Raw genomic sequence first — 14,374 nt, 5'->3', positions numbered from 1 at the left:
AAGGAGATGCAAACCACAGGCAGCATTCAAAGACAGGAGGACAAAGGTGGCTAGTATGCAAAAAATAACAAGTATTTATTAAGTGGTGAACACATCATTACAAGAAAGTATCGTGGAGAAGATAGAAAGGCATGACATCAAGCTGGCACAATAGATTAAACAACAATTGTTAATACAAAGGGCTGCACAAGTGGCTGGAATGATAAAATACAATACAGTAACAGCATAAATACATATACAGTCCAAAAACATACCCAGTGCAGCCTATTTGACAAGGAATAACAAGATAAAGTGCCAGTAGTGCAGAGGACAGAGGTCTGGATACCCCCCTAGGAAGGGTAACGCGCGTTTCGCGTGTAAAGGGTAGCACGCTTCCCTCACGGTCTGACGAAGCGTGCTACCCTTTACACGCGAAACGCGTGTTACCCTTCCTAGGGGGGTATCCAGACCTCTGTCCTCTGCACTACTGGCACTTTATCTTGTTATTCCTTGTCAAATAGGCTGCACTGGGTATGTTTTTGGACTGTATATGTATTTATGCTGTTACTGTATTGTATTTTATCATTCCAGCCACTTGTGCAGCCCTTTGTATTAACAATTGTTGTTTAATCTATTGTGCCAGCTTGATGTCATGCCTTTCTATCTTCTCCACGATACTTTCTTGTAATGATGTGTTCACCACTTAATAAATACTTGTTATTTTTTGCATACTAGCCACCTTTGTCCTCCTGTCTTTGAATACTGACTTATTATATTGGAGCACTCACTTCTTCTAATGTAGGAGTACTGACATATTATCTCAGAGTCCCGACTTATTATATTGGAGCACTCACTTATAATGTAGGAGCACTAACTAATTATGTTAGGGTACTGACTTATATTGGAACACTCTGTTATAATGTAGGAGTACTGACTTATTAGATTGGAGCACTCACTTATAATGTAGGAGTACTGACTTATTATTTGAGGGTACTGACTTATTATATTAGAGCACTCACTTATAACATAACAGCACTGACTTATTGTCTCATTACACAGACTTTATCTAACGGAGTATTCAGTTATGTCAGCGAGGACTGATCTCAGGGCATATTATTATATTGAAGCACTCAACTATATTATAAGAGCACTGACATACTAATCATGGCACTGACTTATTATCTCAGAGCACTGACTTATTATCCCAGGGCACTGATTTATTATATTCGAGCACTTATAAAAGAACAGCTCTGACGTATTATATTGCTGCACTAACGTAACACATGACAGTACTGACTTATAAGTGCTCTAATATAATAAGTCAGCGTCCTGAAATAATACATCAGGGCTGTTATGTTTTACATTAGTGCAGGGATATAATAAATTGGTGCTGTTATTTTATTAGTGTTCTCATTTAATAAGTCAGTGCCCTGAGGTAATAAGTCAGTGTTCTCGTTATATTAGATCATTGCCTTATATGATAAGAACAATGATTTATCATCTCAGAGCACTGACTTATTATATAAAAGTTGTTATAAAATAAGAGCACTAATTTATATTGCTGCACGAATGTAAAACATAGCACTGACTTAATATACAGTCATGGCTGAAAGTGTTGTCCACCTTGAAATTGTTTCAGAAAATGAAGTATTTCTCTCAGATAATTATTGGAATTACACATTTTGTTATACAGATGTTTATTTCCTTTGTGAGTATTGGAACAACACATAAAAAAGAGAAAAAAAGAGGCAAATTACACATAATTTCACCCAAAACCCCCAAAATGGATTGGACAAAATTGTTAGCCTCCTCAACTAAATATTTGGTTGCACACCCTTTGGGATAAATAACTGCAATGAATTGCTTCCTATAACCATCATGAAGCTTCTTCCATCTCTCACCTGGAATTTTGGACTCTTCTTTTGTAAACTGCTCCAGGTCTCTCATATTTGAAGATGCCTTCCCCCAACAGCAATTTTAGGATCTCTCCACAGGTGTTCAATGAGATTCAGATCCGGACTCATTGTTGCCGCTTCAGAATTCTCCAGCTCTTTGTTTCCATCCATTTCTGGGGCTTCTTGAGGTACGTATGAGGTAATTCTTCTTCTGGAAGACCCATGACCTAGGACGTAAACCTAGCTGACACTGGACACTACATTGTGACCCAAAGTCCTTGAGTAGTCTTCAGATTTCATGATGCCTTACACACAGTCAAGGCACCCAGTGTCAGAGGCAGCAAAACAAGCCCAAAACATCTTTGAACCTCCATCATACTAGACTGTAGGTATTGTTTTCTTTTCTTTGTAGATCTCATTCCGTTTTCAGTAAACAGTAGAATTATGTGCATTACCAAAAAGCTCTATCTTGGTCTCATCTCTCCATAAGGCGCTTTCCCAGAAGGATTTTGGCTTACTTACGTACATTTTGACATACTGCAGTGTGGCTTTTTTATGTCTGTGTCAGCAGTATGGCCCTCCTAGGTCTCCTGCCATAGCATATCATTGAAATCAAATGTGGATGGATAGGTTGCACTGACACTGATGCAACCTGAGCCTGCAGGACAGCTTGAATCTCTTTGTCACTTGATTAGAGCTGTTTACCACCATCCGGACTATCCTGCATTGCAAACTTTTATACATTTTTCTCTTCCATCTATGTACAGGAAGATTAGCTACAGTGCCATGGATTGTACATGTCTTGATTATGTTGCGCACCTTGGATAAAGGAACATCAAGATCTCTGGAGATGCACCTGTAACCTTGAGATTGTTGATATTTTTTCACAATTTTGGTACTCAAGTCCTTAGACAGTTCTCTTCTCCTCTTTCTGTCCTCCATACTTAGTGTGGCACACACAGAGACACAATGCACAGATTAAGTCAACTTTTCCCTTTTTTATCTGGTTTCAGGTGTGATATTTATATTGCCCACGCTTTGCCACAGGTGAGTTTAAACGGGCATCACATGCTTGAAACAAAGTTGTTTACCCACAATTTTGGAAAGGTGCCAACAATTTTGTCTGAACAATTTTGAGGTTTTGTGTGAAATTACTGTATGTTCGATTTGCCCTTTTTTTTCCTCTGGTTTTTTTTTTGTGTTATTGTAATACACATAAAGGAAATAAACATGTGGATGACAAAACATTCACAATTGCAATAATTTTCCTTGAGAAATACTTCATGTTCTAGATCAAATTCAAGGGTACCAACACTTTCGGCCATGACTGTAGTTCAGAACTCTGACTTATTATCTGAGAGCACTCAATTATCGTCTCACAGCTCTGAGATAATGGTGCACTCACTACATACATATAACAGATGAGTTACTTGCAGAATGAGTCCCCAGTATAACAAACCACAGCGCAGCCACAGCAAAGGTGAAATTTGTTAATCAGCCGCTCACGCCCGTCATTAATATATGCGCAGGATTATTAATTACTCCTCTACTAATGAAAAGTAAATCAGTTTACATATTAAGGAGCCGGCAGCCGCTCCACATGGAAATCAGGTAGGATAATTAAATTAAATGAAAAATAAAAAATGCTGCGTGGTCTCGGCCACAAGTACATCAGCAAATGATCTGCATCAATCTCAATTACATGTGCCGGCTGCGGACATGTTATTGATTTCCAACACACTTGGCTTCATTTACTTGGATACATTATATGAATTTATAATCGCCTCCTAGGAAGAGAATAGACTTGCCTGAGCTTTTCCCGGCGTCTCACCTCTCTCCTTATAGCTGCTGCTTCAGTGTCAATCCCAACTGTGCAGCCTGCAGTTGTCAGGTATCGCCATCTAGGGGGGATCTTGGGTATTACAAGCCTGGTGCGTCATATTACAGACAGCATATTATCGCAAATAAATCAATGTATGGTGATATTATATCATGATATATAGTATATAATAAATGGCTGCTATTTTAGTATAATATGTCAGATCACTGACTAATTATTTATTAATAAGCCCATACAGGAGCATACTACATATAAATCATGGGACTCCATAGCAAAAGTTCTAATGCCCTCCCCTGAAAAATAAATTAATTAATATTTGTCTGGGTCACATAAGAACGCATCTCACAACTTTGCTGCCCTTACAAAGTAATTTTCCCCCTATTGAAGCCCCTAAATTCCCCTTTCATTGCAGCCATAAAGTATGATGCCAACAAAAGTGCCCCACAAATACTGTATGATACTCCACAGTGAATTCCTCCACACAGTACCCTCCACATGCACAGTATGATGACCCTACTGTTAACCCCACAGCCCTCCATGCAGTATAATAGGCCAACATATACAGTAGTATAATGGTCCCCACACTTCTTCACACTGTAAAATGGCCCAACACTAGCCCTCCATAAAGTATAAAGGTTATTATTATTATTATTATTTATTTATAGAGCACCATTGATTCCATGGTGCTGTACATGAGAGGGGGTTACATACAGAGTACATACACAAGTTACAGTAGACAGACTAGTACAGAGGGAAGAGCGCCCTGCCCTTGCGGGCTTACAATATAAAGGATTTTGGGGAGGAGACAGTAGGTGGGGTGTAGGTTGGGCCCTCACATCACCCTCCAAATAGTATATCAGCGTCCACATAGCCCTCCAAATATTATAATGGTCCCCACATAGCCTTCCATGTTGTATAATTGTCCCCACATAGTTCTATATATAATTGTATGCACCCCTTATAGTCCTCCATATAGTATAATGTAGCCCCTATAGTCCTTCATATATTATAATGCACCCCATAGTCCTTAAAATATTATAATGCACCCCCATAGTCCTCCATATATTATAATGCACACTCATAGACCTCCATATATTATAATGCACCCCCATAGTGCTCCATATATTATAATTCACCCCATAGTCCTCCATATATTATACTGCACCCCATAGTCCTTAATATATTATAATGCACCCACATAGTCCTCCATATATTATAATTCACCCCATATTCCTCCATATATTATACTGCACCCCATAGTCCTTAATATATTATAATGCACCCACATAGTCCTCCATATATTATAATTAACCCCATATTCCTCCATATATTATACTGCACCCCATAGTCCTTAATATATTATAATGCACCCACATAGTCCTCCATATATTATAATTCACCCCATATTCCTCCATATATTATACTGCACCCCATAGTCCTTAATACAGTTAGGTCCAGAAATATTTGGACAGTGACACAATTTTCGCGAGTTGGGCTCTGCATGCCACCACATTGGATTTGAAATGAAACCTCTACAACAGAATTCAAGTGCAGATTGTAACGTTTAATTTGAAGGTTGGAACAAAAATATCTGATAGAAATTGTAGGAATTGTACACATTTCTTTACAAACACTCCACATTTTAGGAGGTCAAAAGTAATTGGACAAATAAACCAAACCCAAACAAAATATTTTTATTTTCAATATTTTGTTGCGAATCCTTTGGAGGCAATCACTGCCTTAAGTCTGGAACCCATGGACATCACCAAACGCTGGGTTTCCTCCTTCTTAATGCTTTGCCAGGCCTTTACAGCCGTAGCCTTCAGGTCTTGCTTGTTTGTGGGTCTTTCCGTCTTAAGTCTGGATTTGAGCAAGTGAAATGCATGCTCAATTGGGTTAAGATCTGGTGATTGACTTGGCCATTGCAGAATGTTCCACTTTTTTGCACTCATGAACTCCTGGGTAGCTTTGGCTGCATGCTTGGGGTCATTGTCCATCTGTACTATGAAGCGCCGTCCGATCAACTTTGCGGCATTTGGCTGAATCTGGGCTGAAAGTATATCCCAGTACACTTCAGTATTCATCCGGCTACTCTTGTCTGCTGTTATGTCATCAATAAACACAAGTGACCCAGTGCCATTGAAAGCCATGCATGCCCATGCCATCACGTTGCCTCCACCATGTTTTACAGAGGATGTGGTGTGCCTTGGATCATGTGCCGTTCCCTTTCTTCTCCAAACTTTTTTCTTCCAATCATTCTGGTACAGGTTGATCTTTGTCTCATCTGTCCATAGAATACTTTTCCAGAACTGAGCTGGCTTCATGAGGTGTTTTTCAGCAAATTTAACTCTGGCCTGTCTATTTTTGGAATTGATGAATGGTTTGCATCTAGATGTGAACCCTTTGTATTTACTTTCATGGAGTCTTCTCTTTACTGTTGACTTAGAGACAGATACACCTACTTCACTGAGAGTGTTCTGGACTTCAGTTGATGTTGTGAACTGGTTCTTCTTCACCAAAGAAAGTATGCGGCGATCATCCACCACTGTTGTCATCCGTGGATGCCCAGGCCTTTTTGAGTTCCCAAGCTCACCAGTCAATTCCTTTTTTCTCAGACTGTTCCCGACTGTTGATTTTGCTACTCCAAGCATGTCTGCTATCACTCTGATGGATTTTTTCTTTTTTTTCAGCCTCAGGATGTTCTGCTTCACCTCAATTGAGAGTTCCTTAGACCGCATGTTGTCTGGTCACAGCAACAGCTTCCAAATGCAAAACCACACACCTGTAATCAACCCCATACCATTTAACTACTTCATTGATTACAGGTTAACGAGGGAGACGCCTTCAGAGTTAATTGCAGCCCTTAGAGTCCCTTGTCCAATTACTTTTGGTCCCTTTAAAAAGAGGAGGCTATGCATTACAGAGCTATGATTCCTAAACCCTTTCTCCGATTTGGATGTGAAAACTCTCATATTGCAGCTGGGAGTGTGCACTTTCAGCCCATATTATATATATAATTGTATTTCTGAACATGTTTTTGTAAACAGCTAAAATAACAAAACTTGTGTCACTGTCCAAATATTTCTGGACCTAACTGTATATTATAATGCACCCACATAGTCCTCCATATATTATAATTAACCCCATATTCCTCCATATATTATACTGCACCCCATAGTCCTTAATATATTATAATGCACCCACATAGTCCTCCATATATTATAATGCACCCTCATAGACCTCCATATAGTAAAATTTTCTCTCTATAGTCCTCCATATATTATAATGCACCCACATAGTCCTCCATATATTCTAATGCACAACCCATAGTCTTCCATCAATATACTCACTGTCTTAAAAAAAACCAAAACATTTTCCCCCACTACTTCAGTTTTCTTGGTGAGCGGTCTGCAGCGCTGCACATCTCGGGACAGCGGGTGCGCAGTAGTGACGTCAGAACGGAGACACAGTGAGGGAATGATGGAGGAGGGAGTGGACAGTGGATCGCTTCCTCTTTCATCATTGCTTTCAAATGTATCAGCATCTGCGATGCCAAAACAGTTGAAAGTGTGATGCCGTGCGGGGGGCCCGGTGCTTGAGCTGGTACCGTGCCCCCCCAACTCACAGGCTTCATAGCGGCCCTGTGGTCTGCTGCCATAGGTGGGATACCACTGAACCCATAGACTCAAGTAAACATGAAAAATCCCCTGCAGACTTAATGTATACACATTTGAGATGATAAACCAGTTTTTCACACACATTTATATTGAGCTATGAAAATATAATCCAGTCTCCTAAAGTAAGACAGTTCCTGAGACAGTGGATCTGAGATGATAGTTCAAAGCTCTGCATTAATTATGAAAAAAAAATTAGACGTAGTGGAATATTATACATGTATTTCTTGGATCATAAAGTAGAACTCAGATATTAAGCCAACACCCTGAGATATGTAGATGTCTGAGATAATAAATCAGTAACCTTAAATAATATCTTGATGTCTAAGATAAGTCAGTGCACTGACATAATAACTGGATGTCTAAAATAATGTTGGTGTCCTGATATAATATCTAGTTGTTTGAGATAAAAAGTAATTGGCCTGAAATAATATGTGGTTGTTTGACATAATAATCTAGTACCATGAGATATGGAAATATTTGAGATAAGTCAGAACCCTGTTATAATGTGTAGATGTCCAAGACAATAAGTTAGTACCCTGACAAATGTAAATATATGAGATAATAAGTCAGTGCCATGACATAATATGTAGATGTCTGAGATAAGTTAGAGCTCTGATATAGTTAGTTGTTTGAGAAAAAGTCATTGGCCTTAAATAATTTGAGGATTTTTACATAATAATCTAGCATCATGAGATATTTAGATATTTGAGATAATAAGTCAGCACCCTGATATAATATGTAGATGTCTGAGATAAATCAGAACCGTGACATAATCTGTAGATGTCTGAGTTAATAAGTTAGTACACTGACATATTGTGTAGATATCTGAGATAATGAATCAGCACCCTGACATAATATGTAGATGTGTGAGATAATAAGTCAGTGCTGTAACATAATATGTAGATATCTGAGATAAGTCACTGTCGATGTCTGAGATAAGTCAGAACCCTGGCATAATATGTAGATGTCTGAGATAATAAGTCAGTGGAAATAGACAGAAAAATTCAGCTCACCTGCCAACTGAACTGCTCGGATCTTCAGGGTGCACGGGTCCGCTGGTAGGTCCAGACCAGCCTGGGGTAAATGGCAACAAAAAGAAAAGGAGGATCCAGCACAAATTCCTTCAGGTTAAAATGATTCTCTCCTTTATTGATGAATTAAAAACATATCGAAACCGGAGATAAAGACATACAATTTCAATGCATAGGGGCTCTTTATGCGTTGCGGACTTAGGACTTTGTTGTTTTTAATTCCTAAGTCCGAAACGCGTAAAGAGCCCCTATGCGTTGAAATTGTATGTCTTTATCTCCGGTTTCGATATGTTTTTAATTCATCAATAAAGGAAAGAATCATTTTAACCTGAAGGAATATGTGCTGGATCCCCCTTTTCTTTTTGTTGCCGTTTATAATAAGTCAGTACCCTGGCATAATATGTAGATATCTGAGATAATAAGTCAGCACCCTGACATTTTATGTAGATATCTAAGATAATAAGTCAGTATCCTGACATAATGTGTAGATATCTGAGATAATAAGTTAGAGCTCTGATATAATATCTAGTTGTTTGAGATAAAACGTATTTGGACTGAAATATGGGGATGTTTGACATAATAAGATAGATGCCTGAGATGATAAGTTAGTGCCATGACATAATATCTGGGTGCCTAAGATAACACCTGGCTTGAGATCATATATAGACATACAATCCTGAGAGAATATGTAAATGTCTGAGCCAATAATAGAATATTCTGAGATAGTGAGTAGATGTCTCATATTTTAACACTATTGTGGGATAATAGCTACATATCTGAGATAATAGGTCAGTGCCCAAATATGAAGACGTATGGGCTAAATCAGTGTCCCAAGATATAATCTAGCTTTTCTAAATAATAATTTAATCCTGAGATAGTATTAAGATGTCTGAGACTATAGTAGAATGTTCTGAGATAATGTGTAAATGTCTGATATAAGATAATCATGGGAGATAATATATACTTGACTGAGATAGTAAGTCAGAGCCCAAATATTAAGATGTCTGAGAAAATAGTAGAATGTACTGAAATAATGTGTAAATGTCTGATATAAGATAATCATGGGAGATAATATATACGTGACTGAGATAATAAGTCAGAGCCCAAATATTAAGACGTCTGAGAGAATAGTAGAATGTACTGAAATAATGTGTAAATGTCTGATATAAGATAATCATGGGAGATAATATCTACTTGACTGAGATAATAAGTCAGAGCCCAAATATTAAGATGTCTGAGAGAATAGTAGAATGTACTGAAATAATGTGTAAATGTCTGATATAAGATAATCATGGGAGATAATAGCTACTTGACTGAGATAATAAGTCAGAGCCCAAATATTAACATGTCTGAGATAATGTTATAAAATTCGGAGATAATATCTAGATCGGTCCTAATGTAGCCATACTTATTATTTAAATGATTAAAATAATAAAAAAGTAATTTTTACATGTTTTTTTCTTCCTCCTCTTGCTGAGAAGACCTCTCCAATCCACAGAAGCTTCATCGGACGGACACATTTCCCACGTATCGGTCTGAGCACTGACAGACTCTGCTGTGGACTTCTTGGATACACTTTAACAATAAACTATTTGGAACTAGACAGAAAGTTGGAACTACTTATCTCCTGTGACCGGCGAGACGAGCAGCGCCAACTATCAGCCTGGATATTTAGATATATTCAGAAATGCAACTTTTTTTTATTCTCACCAAGACTGTGCTTTAAACATTTAGGAAGAACTTTTTGATTTTGACTTAATTTAATAATGAAATATATTCTGTTCATATCAACCAGTCTAATCCAGCGACTCTCCTGCTTGTCGGGGAACTACAACTCCAAGCATTCTATCAGAATCGGTAATATCACATCAGCTGGAGAAGAACAGATTGCAGATCTCCACTATAGATCAAATGGGGAAATAATAGTTCTACAGCTGGGACTTGTAGTCCTATAGGCGCTATCCAACCTTTGATTTCCCAGATCTGATTGTTTTAAGTTATTTTTGACCTTATCGCGGTTCTGAGTCTCGTCCCTTTGTATCTCCACGGCTGGTTATTTGACGCACATCATCATTTTCCCCATGTGTGTCTATATCCCTGGATCAGGGAAATGTTACTACTGTGGACATACAAATGGCTAAAATTCAAATCTAGGAAATGTTAGAATTTATGGATATTTTGAATTGAATAATTATTTTAATGAAACTGATGAGCATTGGGACCATCCTGAATAAGCAGGTTTAGGCTTTTCCCCCACGGTCACCTATTAAAAACCCTTCAAAACATAGGGCTAAGTTCTCGTGGAGAATATTTGGATATGTCCTCCTTATACCACCCAACACCACAGGCAGAAACAATAATGAGGCTTAAAGGCCCCGTTACACGCAACAACATCACTAATGAGATATTGCTAAGGTCACGGAATTCGTGACGCACATCCGGCCTCGTTAGCGACGTTCTTGTGTGTGACACCTACAAGCGACCTCTAACGATCCAAAATACTAACCAAATCGTTGATCGTTGACACATCGTTCATTTTCAAAATATCGTTGCTCGTTCAGGACGCAGGTTGTTCGTTGTTCCTGAGGCAGCACACATCGCTATGTGTGACACCCCAGGAACGACGAACAACAGCGTTCCTGCGTCCTCTGGCAACGAGGTGGGAGTGACGTTCATGCGGCTGCTCTCCGCCCCTCCGCTTCTATTGGAGGCCTGCTGTGTGACGTCGCTGTGATGCCGCACAAACCGCCCCCTTAAAAAAGAGGTTCTTCGCCGCCCACAGCGACGTTGTTAGGAAGGTAAGTTCGTGTGACGCTCACTACCGATTTTGTCAGCCACGGGCAGCAATTTGCCCGTGACGCACAAACGACGGGGGCGGATGCAATCGCTAGCGATGTCGCAGCGTGTAAAGCGCCCTTTATACGTTTCATGTACATCTGCCAGGTGGTAAAGGAGAGAAAAGATCTGAAAAGTACTCAGTGGTGGAGAATCAGCAGAATAGAGCACTATGCACCATTATGGGTCTGTACAAGGATTAGCCCTAAATTGTATTTTTTATTATAATGTGTATTACAAAAAACAAAGAGAAATCTTGGAGTTTTCACACTGATCACTGAGACTTGAACTTCCTGTGCTTCCATGTACATTGGCAGCAAAAGATGTAGGTCGGCGGTCATTCAGGTCATATTCAGATTTGTGGGTTTTTTTGTTGTTTTTTTTTTACTATGACAAAAACAAACTATTTCATCCAGTTTTGGAGTGAGCTGCTGAGGGCCCACCAGTAACACTGACTGTGGGGCCCACTGTTCAGCTACATGCAAATATTACATTAGCCTCAGTCATACATTTATCTGTATTTCTATGTAATAATGCACTGGGTAGTTTGTTGAGTGAATGATGAGATGCTGCTTTTTTCTATATATAGTGAATAATGTAATAGGGCTAAATACTGCTCATATGGGGGGGTAAGTGTCTCACTCGAGCACAGGGGCCCACCGGAGGATTCCCCTGTTTTCCGGTGGGCCAGTCCGAGCCTGGTTTCAGCAGTGATTTTTATCAGATTTTCATCAGTTTTTTTCAAAATAGGTTTCTCTACCTTCTCCAATAAGACAGTGAAAAACGGACAGCACGTGGATGACAACCGAGTGCTGTCCATTTATTTCACAGACCCATAGGGGTACTTTGCACAATACGACATCGCAGGTGCGATGTCGGTGGCGTCAAATCGAAAGTGACGCACATCCGTCGTCGCTGGCAACATCGGAGTATGTGAATCGTTTTTACTACGGTTAACGAGCGCAAAAGCGTCGTAATCGTATGATCGGTGTAGCGTCGGTCATTTCCATAATTTCGGAAGGACCGATGTTACGATGTTGTTCCTCGTTCCTGCGGCAGCACACATCGCTGTGTGTAAAGCCGCAGGAGCGAGGAACATCTCCTTACCTGCGTCCCAGCTGCAATGAGGAAAGAAGGAGGTGGGCGGGATGTTTACATCCCGCTCATCTCCGCCCCTCCGCTTCTATTGGCCGCCTGCCATCTGACGTGGCTGTGACGCCGCACGACAGGCCCCCTTAGGAAGGAAGCGGGTCGCCGGCCAGAGCGACGTCGCAGGGCAGGTAAGTGCATGTGAAGCTGCCGTAGCGATAATGTTCACTACGGCAGCTATCACAAGATATCGCAGCTGTAACGGGGGTGGGGACTATCGCGCTCGGCATCGCTACCATCGGCTTGCGATGTCGTAGTGTGCAAAGTACCCCATAGACTTTCATTGCAGAGTTTGATCCTACACTCGGATCAAAACCGGACATATATATGCGATTCTACACAGACCACGCAATCTGCAAAAAATCATTGACATGATCAATCCCATATACTGTCACAGGTACAAGTGCAAGCCTTGAAAAATATAGATAGCACTTATATGTGAAAAGTGATGTGTGAATGAACCCTTATACCAAAGAATCTAATGAGCATGTGCAAGGGTCATTGTGAATACAGGTGGAGCAGGGGAAGATGAGACATCTTGTAGCGCAGCGTAACTGCATGCGTCCTGCGTCCCCTGCACAGTCTATGGAGATTGTGCAGGGGCCGTGCGCACGTGGCGTTTTAGAGCACAGCGCTTCGGCTTCTGCCGAAGCGCTGCATTCTAAGAAGTGACATGTCACTTCTTCCGTGCGCTTTCCCGGCAGCTCCTGCTCTGTCTATAGCAGGAGCTGCAGGCAGAGCGCATGGAATCGGCTTTTTTTTTTTTCACTACGGACATTTCTGCAGCGATTTAAAGCGCACATGTGCTCTTCAGATCGCTGCAGAAATTTCTGCAGTGACTGTACGCAACGTGCGCACGTAGCCTTATTACGAACAGTGGATCCTGAGTCAGCTATGTATAGAGATGTTATCAGTCATTTTAATCCTGACTCTGATGATAATGAGCCCGATGAAAAAGAACAGGAAGTAGGGGTCTAAAATAACCTCAGTGGCCAATGTGAAAATGGCAACATTTCTATTGTTTTTATTAAAAAAACAGATTATGATATGAAAAAACAATAACATTTACAGCAAAAATCTGATTAAGATACTAGAACATTTTTTGATGATACGTTCAATAGGGATAATTCTTGGGAAATAGTAAACTTCTTATTTCTATTGTGGATTTTATTTCACAGCGGCAACAGAAATCCTCAAGGAAGATTTCTAATGTATGTGAACAGGATGGCGAAAACTGTATGTGGATTTCAAAAGGATTTTAGGTTACAGAATCTCTGCCTAAATCTGACGTGTGAAGACACCCAATGGCGATGCTCACATGGCAAAATACCTCCTGACTGATATATAGTGATATCTGTGCAGACTATTACATCACTGGCGTTTCTAAAGATCTTCAGATCATTGCTCTACCTCCTCGAACTTGAGATATAGAAGGGGAAGAGCAATGTTCTGCAGATATCAGGAGAAGTCGGTGATGTAATAATCTGCAGAATACATGTATCTGTCAATGGGTTGAGAAGCAATATTCTACCGTCAGTAATGACGGGAGAAAAGTTGCATAATCTGGAGATTATAAATTATTCTGTAATTGAGGATTACTTTTACATCTGACTTTCACTCCATTCATTTCCAGTTTCCGAGTTCTTTTCTCAGGCAATACTTGGCTTTGGATCGTCCTGTTTCCATCATTGCTTACAACCTCTACTGATTTCTTTCAATAAATGACATCATGATCATATTTTAACTTTTATATCACACATTTTTTTATTTGATCTTTTCTGTGTCTTTTTTTGTCTTCTAAGAACTTTAAACCAATAGCTGAGGTGGATATAATGAGGTCACAAAATACAATCTTTGGATATTGTCGTCAAATTTTGAAGAAAATCTCCTGAGGACACAGAAATGTAATGTAGACACAGAATAATGACAAATTACTATTGATTATTAAGAGATAATTTGTTTTCTGAT

The 14,374-nt window shown here is 39.7% G+C and overlaps 1 protein-coding gene across 1 annotated transcript in view; it reads left to right on the top strand.

The window, feature by feature from the left end:
* The window catches only part of DOK5 (docking protein 5), a 198,197-nt gene extending 184,071 nt beyond the window's left edge, over positions 1-14,126 (top strand). The window contains exon 8 of the mRNA XM_075347839.1: positions 9,904-14,126. Within this exon, the coding sequence (XP_075203954.1) occupies positions 9,904-9,968 (65 nt within the window). The 3' untranslated portion in view covers positions 9,969-14,126. The remainder of the gene's footprint in view (positions 1-9,903) is intronic.
* The last annotated feature ends 248 nt before the right edge of the window (positions 14,127-14,374 follow it).

The sequence above is a fragment of the Anomaloglossus baeobatrachus genome, chromosome 5, assembly GCF_048569485.1.
Source record: "Anomaloglossus baeobatrachus isolate aAnoBae1 chromosome 5, aAnoBae1.hap1, whole genome shotgun sequence".
Classification (NCBI taxonomy): Eukaryota; Metazoa; Chordata; class Amphibia; order Anura; family Aromobatidae; genus Anomaloglossus; species Anomaloglossus baeobatrachus.
Note: the sequence above shows the minus strand (reverse complement) of the source record. Positions and strands in the feature narration are given on the sequence as shown.